We start from the raw sequence: 27,724 nt of genomic DNA, 5'->3' as shown, positions 1-27,724 counted from the left end.
CTCCCGGCATCCATTTCGCGGCTGGAGCGACGGGGGGGCGGCTCTGAGGGAAGATGAAGGCGGCGGCCATGTTGGGAGCTTCGGGGTGCTTTTGGTGTTGCTTGTGCTGAGGGAGCCTGCGCGGGGAGAGCTGTCGCTGGGGGATCGGTGGAAGGTCGGGCCCGACCCGAGAGGAGGAGAGCGCCTGCTGCGATTTCGAGCCGGGCTCGCTTAGTCGCCTGCGCGCGGCTCCAGGAGCGCTCGGCAGGGGAGGAGGGGGTCCCTGACCGAGGAGCCAGCACCATGAGTGGGGGGACGCCCTACATCGGGAGCAAGATCAGCCTCATCTCTAAGGCCGAGATCCGCTATGAAGGGATCTTGTACACCATCGACACGGAAAACTCCACCGTGGCGCTGGCCAAGGGTAAGGACCTGGCGGATAGAGGCCCGTGGCCCTGGCGGCCCAGCTACGCGTCGCGGAGGGGGGCGGCGTAGCGCCGCTCGCCGCTGCGGAGGCAGCGCTGGGGCCCGTCCGGGACCGAGCAGGAGCCCGAAGCCGCGGCCGGCTCGTCCGCGGCGCTGCGGGCCTGGGGGCGGGGGGGAGGCCTGCAGGCTGCGAGGGCCCCGAAGGCGCGACGAGGGGGCCGGGCCGAGCTCCGGGGGGAGCCCGCGCGGTGTCGGCCGGAGGCGCGTCTGCCAGCCCTCCTCCCCGGAGGGGCGGCCGCGGCCGGGCGGGGGGCGGCCGCGGCGCTTCGCGGCGGAGGCGGGACGAGCAGGGGGCTGGGAGCGCCGCGGAGCGGAGCGGCGGCGCTGCGGCGGCCCGGCGGCCCCGGCTGCCGCCGCGCGCGGAGCTCCCCCGGGGGACACGGGGAGCCCCGAGGGCCGCGGGGGGACTGTCGCGGTAAGAAGGAGCCGGGAGCGTTACTTGGGGCAGGAAGGGGGAGAACGGGAGTTGCTGAAAGGAGTCCTGAACAGAGTAGAAGTGCGAAGAACTTAGTGGTGGAACTAGTACAGCGTAAGACCATAAGGGAAAGCGAGAGGAGGAGACAGGAAAGAGGATTCGTAAATGGTACGGGGCTGCGTACCGCCAAACTCTGCTGCGTCCTGGGGTGGGAGACAGCGAGATCTCCTAAAGGAGAGCTTGCGAATGCGGGGTTGTCAACAAAGAAGGCTGACTGTGAGCTCTTCATTTCCAAAGTGGATGTATGGCATTGTATAAATCAAAATTGAGGACAAACACTGGCGTGAGAGTGTATGGGCCAGAAGAATGTGCGTGTCAGAAAGTTAGGAGGATATGTTCGTAGAGCAAGAGAGTCAGAGACTGGGGAGTAATAAGAGAGGATGTTTGAAACAGGATATCTGGAGGACTATACTGTTTCTTGCACATGATAATGCACTCTCAGCACAAGTATGTTAACTGTAGCAGTGAATGTATAATACTCAGGTCAAAAATGAAGTCAGAATTTTTAATATGTTCTTTATAATTGACTCTGCAAAACTCAATTGTATTTTAATTTACAGACCTTGGCTCTGTAAAGTCTTGCTAAATAATCTAAATGCATATATAAAATCAGAGCTTAATTCAGCTGTTAGGTAAGGAGAAAAATTGCTCCTTATGTAAATTTTAAATACTGTAATAATGTGAATTAAATAATGGGACTGAGAATATTCTAAATCTCTCTTCCTGTTTGTTATGGTAGACTTAGCCTTTAAGCTAGTGAAGAATAGCATAATGAGAATCTTATGTTTTACGTAGTTGGTATATTTAATAATAGTTCATCTGTTGAGTTGATGCCATGTAGCAGTTTGCTTTCATCTCTGATTGGTCTTTGTGGAAATTCTTGTTTGTTTGCCCTGTCACTTTAAGCCCCCCCCCATATATATGTATGTGTGTGTGTTATTACTTAAGAAATAGATCACTTTGTTCTGTAAGTTGTTATACTTACGCTTTGAAACAGATGCTTTGCTTTTGTACAGATGCTATGCTTTTGTAGCAGGTTTGGTCCCAGGCTTGCATAAGTCACTTATAGGATGTTTAACTTTCGTGATGTGATCTTATTTATTTCTAAAGTTGTTTTGGAGTTAAATTGCCTTGTCAGAATTGATTTATCCGCTTAAAACAGACATCTGGTATTTCTTTATATGAGAAAAAGATAAGCACTATGATAAAAATAAATGTTTAGGAATTCCAATTGTATGTTATGATTATTAAGTTCCATACAAAAACAGTTACAAGAATCTGATCCTTGAGGAGCTTGTAATAGTCTCTGCTTTAATTTTGACAAATTTAGTGCTGACCAAGCCAGTCATGCATGCCTTCTCAGGAGCGGTTAAGTCATATTGTTGCATATCTTTCAAAGTACAGATATTTAAGACAGATCAAACTACAGTTATAAATCTAAACTGCTCTCTTCTCATAACTCTCATCCAAAATATAAATCTAAACTATTAAACTTGCTTTAATAAAAACTGCCCAAGTTAGCTCAAGAATGTATGTTTTGTAATATAGTGTCATGATTCAGAAGAGAATAAATGAGTGTTTCCAGGCCACCTGGAATCAAAAATCTTGATGTTAAAAAAGCCAACAAAAAATGATTTGCTGCTTCCGTTTTGCTCCGCTCTGTAGATGGCTTCGTGTTACTGTTATCTGGGTTGAGTGCAAGTCAATTTACCGTTATTCGTTTCCTAACTGAAATCCCTGAAATTATTTGTGAGGTGAAATACAAAAGTAGAGGCAGACTCTGTCATTGAATAACTGCAGATTTGTTTAATAGTAGAGCTTCAGTAGGCTAACCTGAGATTAAACTGATCAGGATGTGCATGTGGGATGTTCTCATTTGTCTTAAGTCTGTGGTTTTTGTTTTTTGTTTGTTTGGGGGTTTTTTTAGCAGAAAAAACTTTTTTTGTTGGTGGTAGGGTCCTGATTGCGGTCTTCAGTTACTGTGGAACAGTCTCTAGTTCTCTAACCAGCATTTTATTTACAAAGATGTGATCCTTTCGCTACCAAAAATTGTGGCCTTTATCTCATGAGTTAGAGGAAGATAGCATTTGGTTAAATATTGAGCCTAACATTTGTCCTAAGCTTGAGTCTGATGATGCATCTTTTCACAATGTGTTCAAGTTTGCCATTATTTACATAAGGGTGAAAACTCCCGTGTATAGCACTGGGATTGAATTCCAAATATTAAGCGAGATATATGATTATTTGATTTATTTATATATATATATTTTATATATGTATATATTATTGATGCTGATAGTTTCTTTGGATTTCCAGCTTTTCAGAGTTAGCATTTGGGACCAAAAAAAAAAACCTTAAGTTTCAAATTAGATTAACTTCTAGTTGATACATTTTGTTTTTCCATCATTAAGTCCAATAAGTTTCAGAACAGACTGTTTCCAAACCACAGATAGAAGAGGGTAAGATTTTCTTGCTGTAAAATGATTGCAGCTGTACCCAGAAGCAGTATAGGCATAACCATGACTGATAGCACTTGAACTTGCACGCATTAAAAAGTAGATGCATTCTTTTATGTTAATAACTTGCAGCGTCTTTTTATTTGAAGGCACTCATTTATGGAGATGGATTTTTAATGTAGGTAAGCTTTGTAAGAACAACCACATTGGGTCAGAAAAGGCTTTGCTCCCTGTCAACAGTAGTGAATTCATAGGGGTGTGAGTATAAGAAACAATGTTAGAGACTGCCCCTCTGGTGTGATGCATAGTTTTCACTTACAGCTGTTGGGGGCTTTATGTGTGGAGCTGCATTTGGACCATTAAGCTTGATAGATAATAATGAACTAGCTTTCATGAGTTTGTCTTAATAAGTGGTTTAACTTCTGGTATTTTTGATCATCTGTGATAGTGTTTTCCTTAATCTGATGATGCATGCGGGAGAAAAAACTTTCCTTTCTTGCAGACAAACTATCTTAATTGGGTGAAAGATTAAGAAGTGAGGATGGCACAAAGTTAAATTCTTGTGAAGACCTGAGCACTCACTATAGTTGAGGAATAGAAACAGTAGGGGGAAGGGGTAACTTTTAAGTTTTTATGAACCATGACACCTTTCATGCTCCTCTCCATGGCTTCATGGTTAGGGCATGTGTGCCTAATCCAACCCTGTGCATAGTATGTCACACCAGAACAATTTACTATATGAAAGCTCACTCCTGGCTACTTTCCTCATATCTCCCAGTTAAGTCACCACCACTAAAAGCAGGGAAATGCAGGCTGAATTAATTGTTCTGAAAGTAACAGCCCCCTGTTGCCTGTTACCTTACCATTAATTCTTTTCCTGTGATATGGTGTGCGGACATCTGAGCGTGTTACGGGGAAAGGGTTGTGGGGTTTTGGAGAGATTTGGCAGTTAAGAATGAATTGTTCTGGTAGTAGTGGCCTAATTTTGGTCACCATGCTTCCCATGGGTGCCTTAAGAGCAGGGAAAGACTGGTATCTGCATGTGTGAGATGTACACAAAGTAAGCCTGATGAGATTGTGTCGGTGCTATGTGCAGAGACGTGATTGAATTGTGTATGTGCAATAATTCACATTAAAGGGGAACAGAGTCCTCTTTTTGCTAGTAGAATACACAACTTGGCTTCTGATTATCGCAGTATTTTTCAGTCAACAGGTGATTATTTCTGATAACTGATATGGATACTTGCAATGTTTTTCTTGGGTATTATGGTAGTATAATATAGTAATACTATATGTTATATAGTATTATAGTATTAACATTGAAGTCAGTCAAAATCTCTACAAATATTAACTTCCATCTCTACCCATATTAAATTTGTGGAACTACGTGGGCATAAAGTCACATACGTAAATCCTATTAGGCTCAAAACTGTAAGTTTCTTTCTAGCCAGCTACTTAAGTGTGTGTAATTATGCTGATAAAAATATTTGCTTTTAATATATGATAGTTGCCTTTTTTTTTTTTTTCTTTGCAAGTCACTATGCCAATTGAGCTCATTTGAAGAAAAATGTTTAAATTGACAAGGTAGGATTAAATGGGTTTACTGTTCTGGTAACAGTTATATGGTGATGTTATTTTTCACGTGCTTATTTTCATTTCCTCTCACTCTTCAGTATTTTGCTATATATGAACCACTGCACCTTGTTCTGAAGGAAGGATGTAGTCTGAGGAAATACCCCAAGAGGCAGAGCTGGATAGAGCTCTAAGACTGCTGCTGCTCCAAATACATTATCTTTCTGATACTCTGGCAACTTAGTATTTCTGATTATGCAAAGCTATGGTAAAAGCTGTTTCTTTCTAAACTCCTATTGTATTGACCACCTTAATATTAGACTATTTACTTTAAAGGACTCAAAGCTTGTTAAATCCTAATCCAAGCAGAGGAAGAAGAAACTGTTGAGAGAGGCATCCCTTTGCAAAATATTAAAAGAAATGTTCAACTCTTTGTTATGCTAGTATCTGAGGACCTAATTGGGATAGACGCTATGTCAAAACATAGAATAGTACTTATCTTGGAACTTAATCTAGTTAAGCTAATTTTATCTGCTTTCTAAGATCCCTGCACATGCAGTTCTGGTTCCTTGCTTTAGAATGAAAAACAGGGTAAGATATGGTTACCTTTGTTGCTTTTGGATGAGGGAGAAAGGTTGAACCCCATTTCAGAGTTTAATTCTGCAGGATAGGGATAAACAATCTTCTTGTATTGGGCACAGTTGTCTCTCTCTCTTCCCCCCTCCCCCTCCCCCCCCCCCCCCGAAATTTGCACTAAAACCAGTTCAGTAGTTTCAGGTGTGTTGGGAGAGGGGTAAAGGGAACAATCCCAAACCCTTAGTAGCAGCTCTTCATATATTTTGTTGCAAAACCATAGACTGTTATCAGTGTCTTCATCTAGTTGCCTAGACAGCTGAATCTGTTAATAATAAATTCTAGTTTGTGGTATTGGTAATACTTTCTTGTTTTCATAATTTTTTGTTGGGGAGAGACAAATCCTTGTTGAGTTGCAATAAAATCTCTTTACTGATTACAGCCTGTTACTTGCAGTAATGTTTTAAAGAAATACATCCAGTGATCATTTATCATTAGATTAAAATGATTTTTTTCAGCTTCTTTTGTTGATTAATTTAGAATGGAGAGAGGTAATTGCTGGGTGTTAAAACTGTTCCTCTTTTTTGTATCTTGTGATGTTGGTATTATTACTAAAATACTTATCTATACAGAGTAGCTCTGACTTACAAGAGAAGTACTTTCAAAGTAGACTTCTGTCATAGTTCATCAATAAGGGCAAGATGTCTTCCTCTAGCTTACTACCCTTTTTGTGGTGTTACTGTTGCTTAGTTCCTTCATTTTAGCTAGAAAGTGAAATACTTCATTAACTTAACAGTTCATGCACCAGCCATTTTTTGCACACCTTTGTAGACAAAATGGCTACTAGAGCCACCATTTCAGTGTGGTGGGACAGAGACACCCAATACAAGGTCAACTTTGATTGCTTATAGCAAGACAACAGGTCAAATAATACAATGAAAGGCCAAGTTTATTTACCAGTTATGTAATAAATAGAGTGTAGGATGGACAGAGACTGAAGTTAAATCCTTGGTCAAAATACTAAAATACAAGGACCTGATGAATAAGAAGCAACAGAAGGAACTGCAGTAATGCATGTCACAGATAATGTTGTTTTAGTCTAAGTAACATTTAATTGGGTATTTCTGGAAATTCTTAACCTTTAAATATCTCATTCTTCTACAGAGGAAGAAGAGAAGATAAATCTATCTTGTTACAAATGTTGAAATTCATTTAATAGCATATGCCTTTTGACAGCTCTTAAACGCTTTATAGTAGTGTTCAAAGTAGACTTTCTCATGGTCACATACAGAAAATTCAAGTTAAGGTGATACAGATATGAACAAAATAATTGCAATCACTTAATGCTATTTTTGTTGTAGTGTAGAGTTGATCTCTTTATCCCTGAATTATGCTTCTCAAAAAGATTTGTAATACTTGACTGATAAGTTTTGTTTATACAGTACTAGAAGAAGCAACAATGATGGAAGATGGTGCAACCTGAGAAATGACTCAGTATGACTTTATGCAGCTCTGCAAGAAGCACTGCTTTTCTTGACTAATGGTTTTATGGCTGCAAATAAGTGCCTAATGATGTCTCCAAATTGTTGATGCATCTCAAAATGGAGGGAGAACTAATGCTGGTAAATTAAAGCAAAATATGGATGTTTTCTCAGCATAACCTGTAGTACCTTGCAATGCAGTTAAGGGAAGCATCTTAAGAAGCTAGAGCAAAGATGGTCATGGAGGATTGTCAAAGCTGCTGCAGGTTGATGTTCAGTGGCATGTGATTGACATCATCTTATTCTTTTCCATCGCTTTCAATTCATTGTTTGTTTTTTACTTACAAAACTTCAGCTCTTGGAGCTGTATCTCTGCTTCAGTTTTTTTTTAGTTGGTTGGTTTTCTCTGTGTGTGTGTGTGTTTTCCCCCCTAATTTGTATTCACCTAGAGCTGGCAGTCTTAAGGCAAGAAAAAGTCCAGGGAGAGTAGTGAAAGTAAAACAGTGTCAGCTGTATACATTGGTCGTGATTATATGTGATACAAAGAGTAATTGTTAAAAAAATTTTGAAAATTGTTGGGATTCAGCTAAGTACATATGAATTAATTTCATGTGTCAGTATGTTGCACACCATGCAGGCATACTTAAGATGACAGTTCTGCCCCAGTGAGTTCACCTAATTTGATAGAGATCATATGAAACTTAAACCAGCAAGCAAAATGCATTGTGCTTAGTGAAAACTGTATAGACGTTTTAGAGTTCATAACTATTGATTTAAATTTTGATTCAGACCTTGAATATACTGAAAAATACTTTGCTTTAGGTCATCTTTAATATCTTAATTTCTAGTGGTATTAAGATGATTTATTTTCCTATTTTGTAAATGCAGGATATGAAGTATGTAGACTCATGTAGTCTTTGATTCACAGGACTGACGTACCAACCTTTGTTGCCACTTGGGGTTCCTGTTGTTATAGTGTCCAGAGATTATGTTAACTTCAGCAAAAAACTGCCTTGCTGCTTCCCCTTATTCCCGCAAAACAATCAAAACATTCAACCTCTGAGTGGTAGTGTAAGTGGTATCTCAGTAAGGAATAGGAAAGGTATATTTGCTTGAATTTTAGCGGAGATTTATAAGGTCAAATTACTCATTTCTATTGGAACAGCTGACAATGGCAAAGAATATGCTGCCTATTTAGTGGATTTTTTGCTCAATAAATCTGTTCTTTTTACTTAAAAATACCAGTCTCTGCAGCATGTTTGAAACCTTTTTGCTGAATGTGGGGCTTCCCCCCCTCCCCCCTTTCCATTTCTGCAGTTCGTTCCTTTGGTACAGAAGATAGACCAACTGATAGACCTATACCACCTCGCGATGAAGTCTTTGAGTATATTATATTCCGTGGTAGTGACATTAAAGATCTAACTGTCTGTGAGCCACCAAAGCCTCAGTGTTCTTTGCCACAGGACCCTGCTATTGTTCAGGTAAGCTGAAACATTTTTAAGATACATTTGTTTGTTGCTTAAGTTGCAAAAGTAAGTTTGCTGCTTATCTGGCAGCATTAAGTGCTATCTAGTTGAAACTTAGTGCTAAAAATTAGAATCTTTGTTGCTGTAAAGTTCACAATGCAAAGTAAAGAATTCTAGACTTTCTAGAGTCATAAGATTTTTCTCTCTTGAATCATATCTAACTGTGAAAATCAAAATTGAAATCTAGCACAATGAATTGGACACCAAAGCTGACAGTCTTTTCAAAAATTACTTTTTTTTTTTTTTTTAAAACCAAAAATGATAAACCATGATACCTTCTTTTGAAAGGTACTTGGGTTAGGAGGACAAGTAATGCAAGATTTCTTGGGAAGATCAGGCTTTGCATAAGTCTAACTGAGTAGATGCTGAAACATCCCCATTAGTTTTTTTCTGTCTTTCTTTCTTTTTCTTTCTTTTTTGGATATTAAAGTTCCAGTGTGTTCCCTGACTAGGACTTTGTTTTATCTAGCTCTGTATTTTAAAAAGGGCAATTATTTGAAAAGGGGTTCTTCAACATCCTTAGTTGTTGAAGAAGGAGCAATTTACCACTTGAAGCCTTCAGGGCTACTTAATCTGTTACTTTATAATAAATGGACTGACAGAGCTGATTGTTTGACCTCTGCAATTTGTTGGTTTGCTGATTGTGATTATGGGGTGTCTTATCACTGACAGCAAGATGGCAATTCTGGGCTCAAAAGGAACTGGATCAATTCTACATAAGTTTGTACATTTCAAATGTTTAACTATTTCATAAAGTAAAACTCTTAAAACTTTCTTACAAAATATCGTTGCTTTAGGGGAAAGATGTGACATTTTTCAAATTCACCAATAGCAGCGTACACATGCTTGACAAAAGCGAAGTCCAGTGTCTGAGGTACTAGGGAAAATATTGCAAGTTCTACAGTACTGTTGTCACAAGTTAGTAACATCAGAAAGGTGAAAGTGCTTTCTAAACTATATACACACGTATGAAACTTTTTTCTTGCCCATTGTTCTTTTGCTAGAATGAATGTTTTGAGCTCTAATGCAGAGTAATGTGGGTATTTCAGCATTTTTGTGCTTTGCTCCTGAAATATATTGGTTAAACTTTTAATATTAAAAGAAACAAGTTTATGAATGTAAAGTTTTCTTATATGTATTAGCCCCAATGTTATTGTTATGGTAAATTTAATGAAAATTTTTAGAGTTTCCTCTATATCTTGCCTTGCAGAGCTATTTTCTTCTTTTTATACGAACATTATATTCTACAATTTTTTTTTCCTCCTTTAGTCTTCACTGGGATCTTCAACTACATCTTCATTCCAGTCTGTGGGGTCCTATGGTCCTTTTGGCAGAATGCCTGCATACAGTCAGTTTAGTCCAAGCCCATTAGTGGGGCAGCAGTTTGGTGCTGTTGGAGTTGGTATGTTCATTTTTATTTCATATTTTCCTGTGAATGAAGTTGCATGTATGTTTCTAAACAGTAATCAGTGCTTATTATTCCTGTTTTATCCTAAGGACAGGTCCAAAGTCTTGAATCTATATCAGTCCCACACTAGCTCAGTAGTAGTGAGGGGTTTTTTTTATAGCCTTTGTGCCTCAAATCAAAGCATCCATATGGTTGAGAACTTACCACCCCATCTCAGAGGGCTGAACAGGAAATGATCATGAATATTTTACAAGTGGTAGAGAAGCAGAACCTCCACAAAAGCCCTATAGCTGTGCTGGGGACAGCTGGTCAGGTGGTGTGTGCCTCAACCAAGGATTTGGATTATTCAGCAGTCCCTTTGCCAGCACAGTTCTGCAGCTATTCATGAGTTGTTAGCTTGGCATGAGGTCCATACTTGAAGTGTTTGTGAGCTGATGGGTTAGTTGCTCCTTTTTAGTTACATTGTAAATCTAATAATGGATGCTCTCAAAGACTTACCAACCAACTTTCCTCCCTCCCTCAAATTTTCTTCAGCAAAAGAGAAGTCAGTTTACATTCCCAACATTAAAAAAACAAAATCCACACATATGAACAAAGAAACAAAAGAGACGAGAACCTTATCGTAAGTCCTTTTCATTCAGCATTTAGAGATGACCTAGATAAGATCACTGTAGCTTAAAGTGAGAATTTTGAGGTCAGACAAGGAAATCAAGGACTTATATGCAGTGGAAACTTAGCCACTAGTGAGTGTCATACTGGTACAAATACAGATGTAATTTGATAGGGTAACAATGGGTATTACTTGGCTGGTGGTGTTTAGTGATGGCTGAAATTTAAAAGCATGCAAAACACTTAAACACACTCGAGTTTCTAAACTTGGGTCTTAATTCTTTAGAATTTAATTTAGTTTTCTATCTTTTATGATCATAAAAATGTTTAATACAGATGTAGATTCCTGTTATATTAGAAAAAAAACAAACTGGTCTGTAGCAAAAAGTATGTTTAGTGCAATGCAGCTGATAGCTTGCAGTAATACAGAAGATGAAAGCCTTCATCAGCTGGAGTGAGACAAGGTAACAGAGGAGCAGAGCTTGAAAGAAATATTTTTATTGTATTTTACCTTTTATTTTTTAAATAAGAACTTGTATTCTTGTTACTGTTATGACAACAATGTTACTCTTAGAACTGAAAATGCCAGCCATGTGAATGGAAGGCTGTAGAATTGGCCATAATTTGATATTAATGAATAAGACATGCTAGTTATATTCTTGTTTAAAAGATGTTAAGTGGGAATATATACCAATAGCGTTTTTTCTTATTCTGTAAGGTGGTGTGATGACCATGCTATGTTAAGGCTTGCGATATTAAAGTTGGCAGTACACTTTTTTTTAATAAAAGGCAGCAAGGTATTATAGTCTTACCACCTTGGACGTTATATTAAATTTAAATGTGCGGGGGCACAGATGGATGGACTTTTGTGTATTCTAGAATAATTGCCTAATATGGCTTCACAAATCATTTAGTACTAATTTTTAAAAAATGACTACAACGAAGTCTAAACTAGGTTTTACAACTATATTATTTCTTTCAAAGCAGGAGGTTCTTTAACATCTTTTGGAACAGACTCTTCAGGCAGTGCTAGCTTGTCCCAAAGCACTGCAGTTGGTTCTGCATTTACAACAGATGCAAGATCATTAAAAACACAGATGTCTCAAGGTAAATCTTGTTGTATAAATCTGAGCTTTTTGACTGATTGTCTTATCTCCCTCTCCCATTTAGGTGGTTGCCAGAAATGTTATTTTCAAATGTCTAGGCTGGAATAGGTTAAATTGAGGCTAATGTTATACCAAACAATTCAATTCTGTCATGAAAATTAAGGTGTTAAGAAAATTAAGGATGAATTGAGAGGTTTTGTATTTATTTATTAAATGTGTTTTCCTACATCTGACTATGCTGCATAGGTAATTGTGGTTTTAGCAACACATCCATTATCTTTAAAACATCTAGATCAAGGAGTAGGACTTGCTTCAGATGAATGTTAGCAAGCAGGTGCATATGGAAGTTCCATATCTAATTTTATTGATAGCGTGACAAAACTTAAGATACTACATGCTGACTGAATTGTGAAGTCCTTCAGTCTACAATTTTTAAATCTTTATGCCTAAAGGTGTGTGTGGGGGGGGAATTATTAATGTATGGTTACCTAAATAAAACTAACAGCAGACCTGAATGCCTCCAGAGATAGTGACATAACAGTTAAATTGGCTCAACAGTAATAGAAACTTCATGGATAGTTTTCTGTGTAATATTAGAAAAAGAAATAAAAAGCAAAAAGGATAATTCTTTGTGATTTGAGTGGCAAAGAGGAAAGAAACTAAATGTCAAGCAACTTCACCCTTACCTTTCCTGAAAACATACTAGGGTTTCTCCTCAAAATCCAAAAGGTGTTATTTTCCAGGTTTTCCAGTCTTCATCGCTGCAACTAAAACAGTATGTGCTACCATTTATTCCTAGTCATTTTAAAAGGCAAAATAGTTAACTTTACTAATAGCAAACAGTTTTTTCCCCAAATTCCAGTTGAAATTTGTGAACAAGTTAGGATGGCTTTCAGTTGTATGGATTACAAAATATATATTTGAGTTTTGCTGCATTAACAAAAAAAAATGCTGAGCACTTACTGTTTTTCAGCTGAAAGAGTAGCTTGGTTTTCTGTAGATGAAATTTAAAAATCGTACAATTCTTAGATTTAATATGACACGTATTCCAGATGAACATATATTTGGCCAAAAAACATCCAGTGGGGCACCAACAAGATTTTTTTTTGTGCTTGCTTTAAAAATTTTTTTCTTGTTTTTAGATCCTAGGTGTAGCTTTGGGGACTTTAAAAAAAAAAAATTTTTTTTTATGGGATAGGTGGAAAATTACAGGTGAATATGTTATTTTTTTCTTCTTAGAACGGTAAGACTCAAGTCCTAATTTCTAGGCAGATTTATTCTTGTGGTGTTATGAATTTGCCTGGCCAGCTCAGATGTCTCCGTTCTAAATATGCTTCTGGCTCCAGTCACTCATGTTGTAAATTGAAATGTGTGAACAGTACTTTATGAGGAAGTTTTCACAACTCTTTCATCTGCATTATGCCTGGCATTAGCCATCACTGTTCATTATTTTGTAGAGTGATCATACAACAATGTGCTAGATGAAATGAAATTTCAGTATCATAACTATATCTCTGTCGTTGGGAACAGTCACTTTCCACTTGGCTTTTCAGGGAGGCAGAAGGAGTATTTTGTACCTCCTATCAATCAAAAAAATTAATTCCACAGCTAAATGCTCATCATAGATTGGTTGGTAGGGATTAATTTTCCTACCCATTTTTTTCTTTTAGACTGGGGGAAGGGGAATTGCTAAAAATCCTTCATTCTGGATTAGTGGATCTGAGGGTGCAGAAATATTTATTTCCTCTTTGGACACAGCTTTCTTGACTGGTAAGGCAGATAACCCTGTCAGTCTAGATTGGTTGAGACCGATAACTCAAATTTATAGATGAGAAATAATCCTTTGGGGTTTTTGTTTGCTTGTTTTTGTTTAGGTCGTTCAAGCCCTCAGATCGATCATTTGAGAAGGAGCCCCACCATGGAACAAGCAGTACAAACAGCTTCAGCCCACTTACCTACTCCGGCACCTGTTGGGAGAAGGAGTCCTGTACCAGCCAGACCTTTGGTGTCTGCTAGCCAAAAATCGTTAGAGAATCAGGAGCACAGACGAGGTAGCTTTGGATAACTTTCATGGGTTGTTGTTTTTTGGGTTTTGTTTTGTTTTTTTTCCCCCTCCATACAGCTCTGTATTAAAGGTGATGTGCAGGAATCTTCCTGCTGTCTGCTACTAGTAGACTGGCCAGCAGAGACCTGGATTGTAATTTTTTTTTTTTTTTTTTTTTTTTTGCCAAACATATATATTTTTTTCATTCAAGAAGTTAAATTCACGTTTTACTTTCATAGCCTTGGATTTTTTGGAAATCTGAACTATATGGCTAAATACATAAGTATGATAGAAAATTCCTAATTGGATAAATCAATAATCTTTTTATTTCCAACTTTAGCTGAAGCACACAAGGTTTCAAGATCAGAAAATGAACTCAGAAATGAAAACAAACGGCAAATTGGTAAATCTTGTTTTGAGAAATAGTTATTGTTTTCAGACTTCTAGTTTCAGACTTTATTAAAGTCTGCTAACATACAGTATTGTATATAGTTTACAAAGCAGAAGAACTTTGTTTCTAATGTTCAGAAATTTTAGTCAAGAAAACTTGCAGTTCAGATTATGATAATATAGAACACGTACTTAGAATACTTTCACAGAATTGTTTCTAGTGGGTAACGATAATTTTGCATTGGGTCAGAATAACACAAGCACAGAAAGTCAACATTAAACCAGTGCTTTTACTGTTTCCAATCACTCAAGTGATTGGAATAAAAATACAAGAGCAAGCAGTATTAATGGATTTATACACACAGTATTATGAAGTAAAACTTGATGTCTTTTTACAGAAATATTTGACTGAAAAGCCAATAACTTTTTAACTGTTATATGGAAAGCTTTTAATGACTTTCTAGAAAGTCCTTTTGCTTACTAAAGGGTGGTACCTGAGGTTAGTGTATTTTGCGTTTTATGCCCTTGCTGTGTTTATTGCAAGTGAATTTACGAATTATAAGCTGCTCCAACAGGACTTTTAACAACAGAAATGCAGGAAGAGGATGCATGAAGCCTCAGTCTGTTACCCAAGGAATTTTAAAAAAAACTGAATTTCTCAATTTTCAGTTCCAGGTGGACCTTCGGCACGGAGAGGCCGTGGAGGTCACCGAGGGGGCCGAGGAAGATTTGGTATTAGGAGGGATGGTCCAATGAAGTTTGAGAAGGACTTTGACTTCGAAAGTGCAAATGCACAATTCAACAAGGAGGAAATTGATAGAGAATTTCATAATAAACTTAAATTAAAAGGTACATTAATTTTTGCTTTAGATTTGAGCGTGGAGGAAAAACAGCAAGATATGCCTTGTAAATGTTAATGCTTGGAGAAAAAGCTTTTAAAAGGCCCATCCTACTAAATCTTGTCAACAGTTATGGGAAGAAAATCAATGGACAAGGAAACTGGGATCATTATTTAATTTATTAAATACTTGGATCAATATTTAAGTCTGGATTTTGAAAGAATTCTAACTAGCAAATATCACACATCATGCTGTAACAAGTCTGTTGGTTAAAAATGCATATTACTTAAGCAGAAGTCCCAATAGTGAGTGTATTTTCTGGAGTGAGTACTGGAAAAGATGCAGTAAAGGAAAATCCATCTTTATTTTTTCAATTATTAGTAGACCAAAAGTAGTCATAAAAATTTTAGTTTGGGATCAGAACTTCTTTGGAGCATGCATGAGGTTTTCAGTCTATAAAATCTGGTATTTCTTTTCTTTTCCCTTTTCCAAAGAAACATGGGAGTAGTTCAGATCCATAGTGCCAGGACTTTTGTTTTGTAGCAGCCTTCTGTTTTAATTACCTCACTGTCTTGTGATCAGCCACTTGTTCGTTACTTTGCTGCTACTGTTTCTGGACAAAATTGCTACAGGATAAAAGAGAAAGTTCCCTATATGAGTAATTGTTTCCTAGCTTTTAGCCCATCAAAGAGTAGGAACAAATGGTCAAATTATAGTGTAGAGAAAAGTCACCAGTAGAGTCCCATAGAATTTATTCTCTGGTACTCACCTCTTTTCTGGGTCATTTTTAAATAATGAATAGAACACTTGCTGTTGACACTAAATTATTCAGAGTAGTAAAGAGGAAAGCTAACCATTAGAGGATTATAGAAAGACCTCATGAGACAAAGTGGATGGTAAATTCATGTGGTTTGGGTTTTTTTTGTCTTTTCTCTCTTTAAAATTGTAAACTTGTGGAGTGGATGAGGGAGAAATCCAGAGTTTACACGTGGCATTATGAGGTTTGAGCTATGAACATTTAGAAATGAGACTTTAAAGTCATGATGGGTAGTTCTGTGGAACCATCAGCTTGTTTCTCAATACCAGTAAAAGGACTGAATATCAATCACAGCAAGAGAACTTCAGTTATTTTTAGGAAAGGAATATGCCTTAAAATAAGTCCATTGCATGATTTCTTGAATGTTGGCCCTCTGTCTCAAAAGGGAGACAGCAGTGATGGAAAACATAGAGAAAGGGTAACAGGGATGAGCAAAACCATGGAATCACTTTTGCATGAGGAATGACTGGGTGAGGGTTTTGAGCTTAGAAAAGAGACAGCTAAGAGTTACGAAATAGACAGCTATCATATCCATTCTGCCATGACCTGCTTTAACCTGCAGAGAGCATAGAGGATGTCATGCCTCCAGACAGCAGCAGCAGCAAAACATCCTAATTTGCAAGTCAGATAATCTGACACTCATGTTCAACTTCAGGAGATTGTTTTATATTGTAAATGTTCAATATATGTTACTTCGTGTGTTTGTGTCTTGGAACAAATTAACATTGCTATTTTGTTTGGTCTGATGGGCTGGAAGATTTCTGTTTATTTTTGTTTTCCAGAAGATAAACTTGAGAAACCAGAGAAGCCTGTGAATGGAGAAGACAAAGGTGATTCAGGTGTTGACACCCAAAATAGCGAAGGTAATGCAGATGAAGAAGATCCCCTTGGACCCAACTGCTACTATGACAAAACCAAATCCTTCTTTGATAACATCTCCTGTGATGACAATAGGTATGGCTCGTAGTGGGAAGCTTCTTAGGCTATGTAATGCATGTTTTTGACATTAGGCAGTGTCAGCACTACTCATTGCAACTAACTCTAGATGGAAAATGAGTAAAGGTTAAATCCACATGCAGTGGACAAGCTCAAAAAAAATCTTTGAGTGTAATACATTGATAGCAAGACGTTTTAAATGTTTGGAAACATGCTTATGGAATTTAATGGACATATTGCAGAATCTCCTTTCCAGTTTGTTGTTGTTGTGTTACAGAATTACCATTTTAAGTTAAATCTATCATGAAAGTGCTTTGGTAATGATTTCTAAGTAGATTACATAACTCTTTGGCCAACAGTATTGTTTGAATGGGAAGACAGCATTTCAGGAAAATCGAAGCTTATCTTTTGCTGTTTCCTTTTTTTATTATGAAAAGTGATGTGAATTGCTGACAGTTTGAGATTATAGATGGCCTTTTTTTCTTTTTTTTCTTTTTTTTTAAACTACCAGTTAGATAAATTAAACTAACATCTGTAACTGCAAACTCCTGTTTTCCTGTTTTGTGTTTGAAATTGCCGAGAATGTTTTTTTTGTTGTTGCTTTTCTTTATGTAATGCTGACCTCCCTTTTGCGCGGAGGATACAGGTTGCGTTCCTTTTTATAGGAAACTCTTATGACATTATTAATATATAACTAATAAATACTGTAATATATCCCTTCCCCCCCCCTTTTTTTTTTTAGTCAAATGAATTGTGGCAAACATCCAGATGCTTGCAGAAGGCATAATTTGGAAATTTACAATGTGATTAATATGTAATTTTTCACTTCATTCTTTCTGGTGATTCTAACTAAGCCAAGCAATCTTCCTTTTGAAATGTTTTAAAATAAACAATCCTTTTTCCTTTTGTGTGGCAGAGAACGGAGACCGACCTGGGCTGAAGAGAGAAGATTAAATGCAGAGACCTTTGGAATACCACTGCGTCCTAATCGTGGCCGTGGAGGCTACCGAGGCAGAGGGGGGATTGGCTTCCGAGGTGGAAGAGGGCGAGGAGGTGGAAGAGGTGGCTTCACTGCCCCCCGAGGATTTCGTGGTGGATTCAGAGGAGGTCGTGGAGGCAGGGAGTTTGCTGACTTTGAATATAGGGTAAAATATATTTAATCTTTGTTATGAAAATGGTGATTATTCTTAAATAGATCACCATTGAAGAGTGTATGACTTGAGCCACTGCCCTTTGAAACTAGTGGTAAAACTCTTGCTTTTAGATTTGATGTTGAACTATTGAGAATAAAAATTTATTGAATAGTATTTTGCAGATACTCTGGACTATTTAATTGAAGGGCAATTAATGCTAAAATTCTGGTTAACGTAGCAATATTTCACTCTCAACAGCAACAAAAACTGCAAGCTACCTTTATTCAGATGCACATAATATTTATTGTGTAGCTCGATTTAAAGAAAAAAGTAAAACATCTACAGATAGAATAAAAGTGTTAGAAATGTGAGTTGGAAACATTTTTCTAAGCAGTATTCTAAAATGTGAAGGCTGAGAGGGAGAAATTGATTCCTTGTATGCAAAAGCATGTTCTTTCTTTGTGAATGATTTGGCACAAAGTGAGCTGGCCTGTATACTTGTCAGTTCCCATATAACCCCTAAAAATAGAATAACTGCAGTTATTGATGCACAGAGATGGCCTTTTGCAAAAAGGGAGGTCAAAAAATAGTCATTTATGAGTTGTGTAAGTTCCTGTTAAACACTCTTTATTTTTCTCTTTGTTTTTTAAGCTATAGCTTAACATAATCATATAAAATAGCTATTAGGAAAGCTAAGGTAGAATTAACTCTTTCAGCCAATCAAATGGTTTAAAAAAAAAAAAAAAAAAAAGGGAAGATGGGTCATTAAACCTTGGGAAGAGAGGATATCTGCCTGCCCAGTAGTGAAAGTGTTTTTAAAATATCAGATGCTATTATTTTGTTTTAATTAAATATGAATGAAGCTTAAAGTTTCTTCAGTCTTTAGGCGCAAGACACCATGTAAGTCTGCTAACTGAAATAACCTGATATAAAAACTTTTTTTTAATCATCAGATAAGCATAAAAAGAGTAATTTGTTCTGCAAGAGCTATGATGGCTAAAAAGCAGATTTTTTGTTTAGAATATACTAACACAGTTTGGCTTTGCAACATTATCAAGATGTCTATTCTTCTGTCCCCTGTTGATGGTCATAACTCATCTTGTTATCAGCCATTCAGAGAAAGGACTGGCTGGTTGTCATCCCAGCCAGTAAAGTGAAATATTCAGTGCTAGCAGTATGTTAGGTTCACTTCCTTTCTTCTCTTAGAAACAACACAAATTTTCCTTTTTATGAAAGCTAATTGGCCAAACAGTTTATGTAAATCAGCAGTGCTCCATTGTTTGCAAAACTAAAATCTTTTCATAATTTCAGTGTAAGCCATTTTTCTTAGGACTAAGCCTCTATTTTCAGCCCAAACATTAGACTGTTAAGGAACAGAAATGATCCTGGTGCACTGTTCAGAATCAGTAACAAATACAATTACCTAAATCGATGCATGTAAATACAGGCTTTTAAATTCTGACCCAGACATAAAAACTTTTTCTGGTAGTGTGCTCTGTGAGCAGTTACTGATTTGCACAGTGGAAGTTCTTTGTTTCCTGTTTGAGGATGAAATTATTTAACTAAAAAGCATTTTTTTTTTTCATCACAGCAGATTTCTCACTGTTCCTCAGTCACTCATTCATTTGTTGGTAAGAATTAGTTCTGTAATTGTAAGAAATTTTTTGACAGCTTAGCCTGCTTCAACAAGTGTTAGCACTGACTTGAAACTAAGGAGTTGAAGATCCAACATTTTGATTTATGTATGAAAGTGATTCACTGTCTTCCAGATAATTGGAGTATTTGTGCCATGCTTATAGTCAAAATGACTAGCTGCTTCAGTGCGTGCCAGACGGAGGGTATTTTGACCAGAAGCTAACCTGACCATAAGAGCAGCTCTTTTCTGGTTTTAGTAGATCAAAATTACCATCACAATGCATCTTTTCCCAGTGCTGTTATCCAAGTTAATTTATTTTTGTGTTTTGCGAAATGAATTGTAACATTCTACTGTTGTTCCCTCTAGAAAGACAACAAAGTTGCTGCATAGTCTGCAAGAAACGTGAAACCGGGTGAACGTCTAGATCCTCTTGATCCAGAGAATTAGTTTCAGCCTCTGCAAAGAATGAAGTTAATTTGCTGTATACTTGTCACCAGCACTGGGATTTAACTATTTAATTTCAAAGGGGTGTAATGCAGTTACTTTTTGAAAAATGGCCATCTTTGAAAACAGTGAGCATTAAATATATTTGAGACAGAAGGATAAGTAATTTCTTATGTATAGTTAATTATAAAACAGTACTTCGATGGAGTTTAAGTATTTTTTCATCACTGAAAGGATTTTTCTTATTACTAAACTGTATTTGATAATTGCTTCGAGTTGTAAGGACACTTGTATGCAGAAGGCCGTCGATACTGTGAGTGTTTTGATCCACTGAAGGTTGTTTTTTGGAAATCCTGTAATATCCCTTTTGAGATAGTTGTACTTTATCAACTAGGGTGCTGGACAGTAGAAAACTCGCTTTGTCAGTCAAATATGTACACACAGTAAATACTGTTTCTTAGGCAAAGGAAACTTTTTATATAGTTGTAAAATTCCATTATATCCCATTGCCAAAGAAACATTACAAACTTTGTATAGCTGTATAAAAAGCAACTAATTTTTTAAAGAATAAACATTTTTAAGTCGGCAAACATACTGTGTTATTGCAAAAGTTGATATGCTGAAGAACACTGAATTAGTTGTTTTTTCTTTTTTCCTTTTTTTTTCTTTAGCAGCTTTTCAGGCTTAAATGTTTGGTTTTATATTTGGACTATAATGAAGATTTGAAAATGTTCTTCCATTATACAAAACTGGATACATTCTTCACTTCTCTTGCAGGAATTTTGATTTTGTAGTTTCTGGCATATCACAGGATTTGACCAAATTAAGGAGATATTTTCGAATAAGGACAAAATAAAATTTTTCATATGTCAAAATTTGCAATTTTACTTAGTGATAAATATTAACTTTTTTTAATAAAATGGACCAGGCACATGAGCTGAGATGATTCTCCTGGAATGCCTGGGACAAAAGTATGTCTCCATTTGTCAATTCTTGAAATGTTAACTTTGTTGTAATACCTGTAGACATAAGCAATTTAAAAAGAATTTAGTGTTTGAAGTTGTTTGCATTTTGATAGACCATAGCTTGGAGACATTAAAAGTCTGGTTCTAAGACCGTGAATCCACAAGTGACATGGTATGGACTTTTTGCCAATTCTGAATGACTAGTTACGATTTTTTGATATGCTAAGTTACAACTGAAATAGAAATCTGGTCATTTGTGTCTGTATATGTATATGAAGGCCACAGGAATAAAGGGATCCAAAGATTAAAACATTTTGATCTAATTTGCTGATTTTTTTTTGTTAACTTTATCTTCAAAATGTTCAGTGGTGATAAAGATGTGGAAAACTGCACTGTTGGAAAATTGAAATATTTAAAAGTGGTTGATAGAATCTTAATTTTATAACTTTTTGTATAGCACTACAAGGAAGTATTTTGTAATTGGTTTCCTTATTAAGGTCAAGTATTTGGCAACTGTAGAAGTTAGATAATATTGTTTAGTAATGTTTTTTGCATGTTAACAACAATGCCTTTTGGGATCCACAAATCATGATTCTGAACAACTTTAGAGGTTTTTGAACATAAAGGCAAGTGCTGTACTGTTGCAATAACTATGTATACTGTATGAGGTGTCCCAGGCTTATTTAAACACAATGAATTGTAAATACCAATGATACATGCTGTGAAGGTATGAATTTAAGTCTTTCCCCCCAGTACTTTGGGTTACTAATCGGGGTGCTCTGTACCCAGGAGTTAGCAGCATGGCATACCTTCAGTGTACCTTGCTCCATGAAAGTGAGGGTTTTTTTATTTTAAAACAGAATAAACTGTTCAATAAAATCAGTCTTTTGAAAGTTATTTCTTGTAATATTCTGGTACTGGGAATTCTAGGAAGAGACTAAGCTGTTTTTCTGCTAGAACTGTATGGAAAAAGTAATTCAAATAAAGAAAGGCCTTTATTCAGAGGTTAACTTGGCTGAGTGCAGTTTTCCAGTCGATTCCATTTGTGTTTCGTAGGGTTATTTCCTCAGTGGACTGAGGCAGGGAGTGAGTTAGTGTCTTACAACCTGGAAATAATTTTAGAAGTAGGGCAGTAGTAGTTGAAATGTACGGAGGAACGGGCGGTGAGGGGGAAAAGCAAAGCTCAGAAGGGGAATGTCCCAAGTATCTTGACGGTGTTGTTTATTTGTTTGTTTAAGGGGGGAAAAGGCTCAATTTTGTTGTTGCTGCACACAGGCCTGAGCAGAGAAGCACCGTGCCGGGTTCCGGGTGCGGTGCCGCCGCAGGCAGGGGCGGGTGCCGGCGTTGCCGTGCTCCTGCCCGCCCCTCGCCGCCCCGGCCCTCGCTCTTCCCCGAACGGCGGCGCCGCGGAGCCGCAGCTCGGGGGCGGGGGCTCCTCACCTTATCCCGCGCCGCACGGGCAGAGCCGGGAGAAGCCGCTCAGCCCCCGCCGGCCCCGAAGACCGTTAACGGCCGCGAGGGGCGCGGCGGGGCGGCTCACGCGCGTTACACCGTCCGCGACGGCGGTTTGCGGGGCGGAGGCTGTGCCCCCTTGCGGGGGGGGGGGGTGAGCGCGCGGGGGCGGGAGCCAATGGGAACGCGCGGGGGCGGGGCGGCCGGCTCCCGTCGGCCCTTGCGCGGGGCGGCGGCGGCGGCATGTCGGTGGCGTTCGTGCCCGAGCGGCTGCGCGGGAAGGCGGAGGTGAACCAGGAGACGCTGCAGCGGGTGAGTGCGGGCCGCCGGCGCAGGGCCCCCCGCGCGCCGCGGCCCCGCCGGGGTTGGGCGGCCGGGCGGCCGGCAGCCGCCCCTCGGCGCCCGGGCGCGGCCCTCGGCGGCGCCGGGGCGGGCGGTGACGGGCGCTCCTCTGCCCTAGCTGCTGGAGGAGAACGACCAGCTGATCCGGTGCATCGTGGAGTACCAGAGCAAGGGCCGGGCCACCGACTGCGTGCAGTAAGTCAGCGTCCCGGCGCCGGGAGCAGGGGCGGGCCCGGGCCCGCGCCCTGCCCGGCTTCTCCGGGCGGGCCGGGGCCTCTCGGGTGCTTCCCCTGGAACCTTCTGGAGAACTTTCAAACCCCCCCCCCCCCCCAAATTTCTAATGAGAGTGAGCGCGGAGTTCCTCCTATCCAGAGCTTTCCTCAGCTGGAACTACCTTAAAAAAGTTCTACCTGCAAAGAATTTTCCCCCAAATTTTTGTTTTAAAGAACTGTAAAGTGAAATGACCCCTGCACAGAATAAATCTTACATACATTCGTTTTGGTCAAGGTTTTTGTTCTGTGTTAACGTGAAAGCCAGCTCTGTTGAGCAGGCTTTTCTTTACCCCCAGTTCGTGTAAAATACAGGGTGATAATTATGAAAGAGTGAGCCTGTAGCTCTCCAGCAGTTCAGGTATAGCTCTTTCTTAGACTTGAGGAGACCTAAATGACAAGCAGGTTCACAGAGGCTGCCGAGCCTGAGCCCAAGACCAAGCTGACTGTATGTTCAGTCTAGTCTAATAGTGAAGCTTTGTCATCTCCCACCTCTGAGCTGCTTTCCCCGAGTTCTGCATCTTTTCAGCTGTGACCATATATAGATTTTTAATGTGCATTTTTACTACCAAATGACTAGTCTTACTCTAGAAGGTACCTGATTACAGTGTGCAGCTTGGTGAAGTATAGTGAGCTCTATAGTGAAAGCAGAATATGGAGGGGTTTGCCTCACATTAGTAGTTTGTTTGTTTGTTTGTTTTAAATAGAGAGCTATATTTCTTTCCCTAACATCAGGCCACAAAAGTGATTATTAAAATGAGGGTAATTTGCTATAAAAGAACAGGCAACCAAGTACTTTCCAGGTAACGCTTTTCTTCCTCTCATAGGTACCAACACATCCTGCATAGAAACCTCATCTATTTAGCTACAATCGCTGATGCAACTCCACCCAGCACACAGAAGACTGTAGACTAACTAACTGCACCTACCTGGACAGTGATGCTTTCTCTGTAGAAGGACTTAGTTTAGACTTCTACTTTGAGAACCAAGGTGTGGTCTTGAAAGGCAGGTTAACAGTCATCCCTGTTTTTGCATTAAAATATGTGAATGTGGTTTTGATGTAATACTAGGTTATTTTTTTTGTTTTCCTAGCACCCTAAAGTAGTACTTAAGGGAGATACTCATAATCATGCTTTACTTCCCCCCCCACCCCAAAAAAGACTCTGTAGTGTACTTCTGAAAGTAGCCTTGTTGTCAGGACTTGCAGTCTCGGTGAAGCAGAGACTCTTGTGACTGAGGTTGTATAGTAATAGGGTAAGCATTCAGCTATGTAACTTCCCTCTACCTCCAAGATGACAAAGTCAGGGCTAGCTTGTCATGGATACATTGCCATAAGCAGTAGACTGTTCTGTATCTTGTATCATAGAAATTGCGTTTAATAAATTAAAGATGTTCTCTGTAAATGCTATTATATTCTGGATTAATGTGTTAACAAAGAAGCAGCTTAGTGGTTTAGATAAATAGGAACTTTAGCTTTTCTAGGAAAGATGAATGGCTGTTGCATAATTTACAGCTATAAGCTTAAGGGAGAACTCCAACCTTTATTTCAGTGAGAGAAGGCTGTGTGCTTGCCCCAGTTGTGTCAAGACTTCATGCCTGAAATGCTCTGTACTGCAGATCTTGTTAATAAGTAAATTCTCTCATAATCAAAATGGATTCATATGCTTTGTGGGTATTTGTCAGCAGTTATGTTCAGTTGTGTCATTCTTAGCCAGCAAGAGCACAGCTTAGTTCGCACCTCAGATTATGCTAATCATGTCAGTGAAACGGCCAACCTAAACAAACAGCCCTGATATTAGTTTTGTCCAAAAATCAGAGGTAACTTTTCACTCACTATGCAAATGATTTACTCTGTGGTTACTGAAATTCAAATTACCACTTGCGTTCAGCAGTTCTCATCTGCACTACTGGTTTAAAGACATTGCTAAGGCATTTTCTGCATCATGCTCTTCAGCACAATCTACCTGAAAGAGTAGTCTGAAAGAGACTACTATTAGAGGGTTCAGATTCTACAATGCAATAGTTCAGACTTGTATGCTGAGTCAGTAAGTAGGCAGTTGACAACTTTTAAACTGATAAATAATCCCATGTTAATGAAATAAGATCTCTGTTTACAAACCAAAGTTACATTTTAAGGTGCTGCTTACTTTCAGCAAGGTGCATATTTTAAACAGGTATGACCTATTAAATGTATATCTTTAATAAAGCAAATAGTTTACTTTTACAGAAGCTTTAAAATACAAAAATGTACAATTCCAGTTCAGAAGCATTAGCTATTCACAAGAAGCACTGCAATAAGGGTAAGTTAACTAAGCACCAAACCCTTGCACTTGGCAGTGTAAGTGAAATTTAATGGCAAGACTCATTTGCCAAGTGCAACAATTCTTAAAATTACCAGTGTTCAGAACAATCGGAAGCAAAGGACAGAGTAGCACCTACATGGTCAAAATGCAGACAAACTTTCTTTGTTTCCACAATTCGCTTATGTAGGTCCAGAAACTTGCCAGCATTTTTAATTGTGAATGAACAGCAAAAACTACAGCAATAATTTGGCACTTGTTAGAAAAGTTCAAAAGTAAGTGTTTTCATTAACTTTCATTTTGGTCTTAGTATGGATAACCAGTAAGTACAACCAAATTTAGGGTTTAATATTAGATCTAAATGACAAGATTTAGGAAACTCAAAACCATTCATCAAGTTAAATAACCACTAACATTTTCAGCAGAGGGTTTTCAAAATTATAGTAGTACAGACCATTAACAACTTACAGACAGAAGCCACACTGATTGTGCAAAGCACATTACTGTAAAAAGTCTATGTACAGCAAACAAATCTTTGTAAACATGGTAAGTATGAAGTTTCAGAAAACATGGTGACAATATCATAAATACAGGCAACATTGGCATCCTCAAACAGCACAAAAGGTAACAATCTGGGCCTGCAAATATAGCCCGTCACCATACAAACAAAAAAGGTGGTTGGGTTTTAAATACCCAAATGCTTAATAGTTTTAGTGTTGTGTATACCTTTTATTTATATATATATTTTTTTTACGTATTTATTTTTTGGTATCTTTAGATATAGATGTACTTAGTTTGTAAAAACAAAAACAACAAATGTGCTTCATCTTCATTGAAAAATTATGTAGTTAGAACTAATAACCCATTTTACTAGTAGTTAACATATTAGAATGATATGACTTAAGAAAAATACAAAAATAAGATTAATACTGTCAAAACTCTTATACCAGAAAATATTGTGGTTTTTAGACTCTTTCAAAGATGAAATATGAAAATTTAAATAAGCTTTAACTATATAAAGAATCTTCTGTAACCTCGATTAATATACAGTGGGATAGCTATACATATATTTACCATTGTTCTTCAATTTTTAAGCACCAGTCACTCTCCCGGATCCACTTTGGTTGGAAGGTTATTCCTAATTCCACAGGTTCACTTAATGGCACATATTGACCGCAAATAATTACTTTATCCTTTTAAAAAAAATAATGTTCTTTTAACTAACTGCTACCCCACATTTCAGTTCTAGTATCTTCTGAGCCAGCTCACTTTTTTTTTTTTAATCAACTGTAGCATCTGAAATAAGACTTTAAATATATGCAAGTAGTCTTTTAGGCTATACTTTCACACGCTTAAGGAGCACTGTGTGGATAATGCCTTTGGCCAAATGAAGTAGTAACAGATTGTGTATTTGAAAACCAGTGTCATATTATCCACACAGATATTATCTACTTTAAGCAGCCCAGAAAACATTTGTGTCACAAGTTTGAGTGGTTCCAGCTGACCTCTACTGAGAGTAAGGGAACTGTGACTTTTGTAACTGTTTTTGCAACAGTTTCAGAATAAACTCACTTGTGTGGCACACAAAAGCTGCTGTTGCACTTCATTTAAAAAAAAAAGTTGCCCACAGGCCATTTACTGAGAATACAAAGGCTTTTCAGCTTGTCCATTATAAATTTAAACAGTGTTGAGCAAAGTGACCACTATATATTTGCTTCAACATATTAAATGTATTTTAGTAAGATGTTTAACTATAAATCTATATGAAAAATAGCTATAAAATACAGTGTTTCTTGTATGGTAGTCCTTCAGCAGTTCTCTTAAAAAAAGAGTTTTGAAAGTAAAGGCAATATACACATTTTTAAAAGCATTTCTACATCACAGTTTTGGGCTGTTTCATGTACATCTAACAAACATATTGGCCATGTTTGCTCAGCACTGTAGAACTGAATTCAAGAGTTTGCATACATCACCCAATAACCCCTCAATTCTGTATTTAATGAGATAAACAGGATATAGCCAATACACAATTGCAAAACAAGGTATACATAATTTATGACTGTTTGGCCCTGTGCTGCATTTTCCAATGTGAAAAGCAATTAGTACTGATGCAAGTAAGACGGTCTGCGTTCGTGCTTTACTGGAAAAGATTTAAAGCCCTTATTCATCTGTTTGTGCTGGGAAGCCTGTTGCTGTGATTGCTGTTGCTGCGCATAGGCAAAGCTGGAGGAAATTCCTGTTGCTGGAGCACAGTCGTTGGCTGCTGCCCACACAGGTGACTGGAGGATCTGCATCGTGTCGCTCCACTGGCTGACGGGGCTGCTCATAGGATACAAAGACGTACTCTGACTGGGTAGTGTGTTCATGACCGAGGAGGCATGCTGCCAGGGTGCCTTTGGAGGCCAAGTTTTGGTTTTATTATCCTGGGGGGGGGGGAGGGGGAGAGAAAGAACAACAAAAATATTTTCTTTTGGGGAAATATTTAA

The 27,724-nt window shown here is 38.4% G+C and overlaps 3 protein-coding genes across 7 annotated transcripts in view; 2 read left to right on the top strand and 1 right to left on the bottom strand.

The window, feature by feature from the left end:
* Positions 1-13: 13 nt before the first annotated feature.
* Positions 14-21,757, top strand: LSM14A (LSM14A mRNA processing body assembly factor). Of its 4 annotated transcripts, none has more exons than XM_013941128.2 (10): positions 15-403; positions 8,340-8,503; positions 9,818-9,950; positions 11,553-11,672; positions 13,546-13,722; positions 14,056-14,118; positions 14,775-14,954; positions 16,544-16,715; positions 17,614-17,842; positions 19,833-21,757. In XM_013941128.2, the coding sequence occupies exons 1-10, from the start codon at positions 283-285 to the stop codon at positions 19,854-19,856; spliced, it is 1,383 nt and encodes a 460-aa protein (XP_013796582.1). In that variant the 5' UTR covers positions 15-282; the 3' UTR covers positions 19,857-21,757. The 4 variants fall into 4 exon arrangements, with proteins under 4 accessions (XP_013796583.1, XP_013796584.1, XP_013796582.1 ...); XM_013941127.2 differs by having other exon boundaries at positions 11,550-11,672; XM_013941129.2 differs by lacking the exon at positions 14,056-14,118 and having other exon boundaries at positions 14-403; positions 11,550-11,672.
* Positions 21,758-22,537: 780 nt separating this feature from the next.
* SS18L2 (SS18 like 2) lies at positions 22,538-24,594 on the top strand. The gene is made up of 3 exons (XM_067302489.1): positions 22,538-22,639; positions 22,788-22,864; positions 23,766-24,594. Exons 1-3 carry the CDS (start codon positions 22,571-22,573, stop codon positions 23,851-23,853), a joined length of 234 nt encoding a protein of 77 aa, XP_067158590.1. The 5' UTR covers positions 22,538-22,570; the 3' UTR covers positions 23,854-24,594.
* Positions 24,595-25,003: 409 nt separating this feature from the next.
* The window catches only part of GARRE1 (granule associated Rac and RHOG effector 1), a 33,207-nt gene continuing 30,486 nt past the window's right edge, over positions 25,004-27,724 (bottom strand). For both annotated transcript variants that reach the window (XM_013941131.2, XM_013941132.2), the window contains one exon: positions 25,004-27,661. In XM_013941131.2, coding sequence (XP_013796585.1) covers positions 27,338-27,661 — 324 coding nt within the window. In that variant the 3' untranslated portion in view covers positions 25,004-27,337. The remainder of the gene's footprint in view (positions 27,662-27,724) is intronic.

Source organism: Apteryx mantelli, chromosome 10 (assembly GCF_036417845.1).
Source record: "Apteryx mantelli isolate bAptMan1 chromosome 10, bAptMan1.hap1, whole genome shotgun sequence".
NCBI classification, from domain to species: Eukaryota; Metazoa; Chordata; class Aves; order Apterygiformes; family Apterygidae; genus Apteryx; species Apteryx mantelli.
Note: the sequence above shows the minus strand (reverse complement) of the source record. Positions and strands in the feature narration are given on the sequence as shown.

Excerpts from the sequence above, each read along its gene's own strand:
- SS18L2 (XM_067302489.1), top strand. The coding sequence starts at position 22,571 with ATGTCGGTGGCGTTCGTGCCCGAGCGGCTGCGCGGGAAGGCGGAGGTG. Across the intron at positions 22,640-22,787 it reads ACCAGGAGACGCTGCAGCGG|CTGCTGGAGGAGAACGACCA; the intron begins GTGAGTGCGGGC and ends CCTCTGCCCTAG. Across the intron at positions 22,865-23,765 it reads CGGGCCACCGACTGCGTGCA|GTACCAACACATCCTGCATA; the intron begins GTAAGTCAGCGT and ends TTCCTCTCATAG.
- LSM14A (XM_013941127.2), top strand. The coding sequence starts at position 283 with ATGAGTGGGGGGACGCCCTACATCGGGAGCAAGATCAGCCTCATCTCT. Across the intron at positions 11,673-13,545 it reads AAAAACACAGATGTCTCAAG|GTCGTTCAAGCCCTCAGATC; the intron begins GTAAATCTTGTT and ends GTTTTTGTTTAG. Across the intron at positions 14,119-14,774 it reads TGAAAACAAACGGCAAATTG|TTCCAGGTGGACCTTCGGCA; the intron begins GTAAATCTTGTT and ends CTCAATTTTCAG.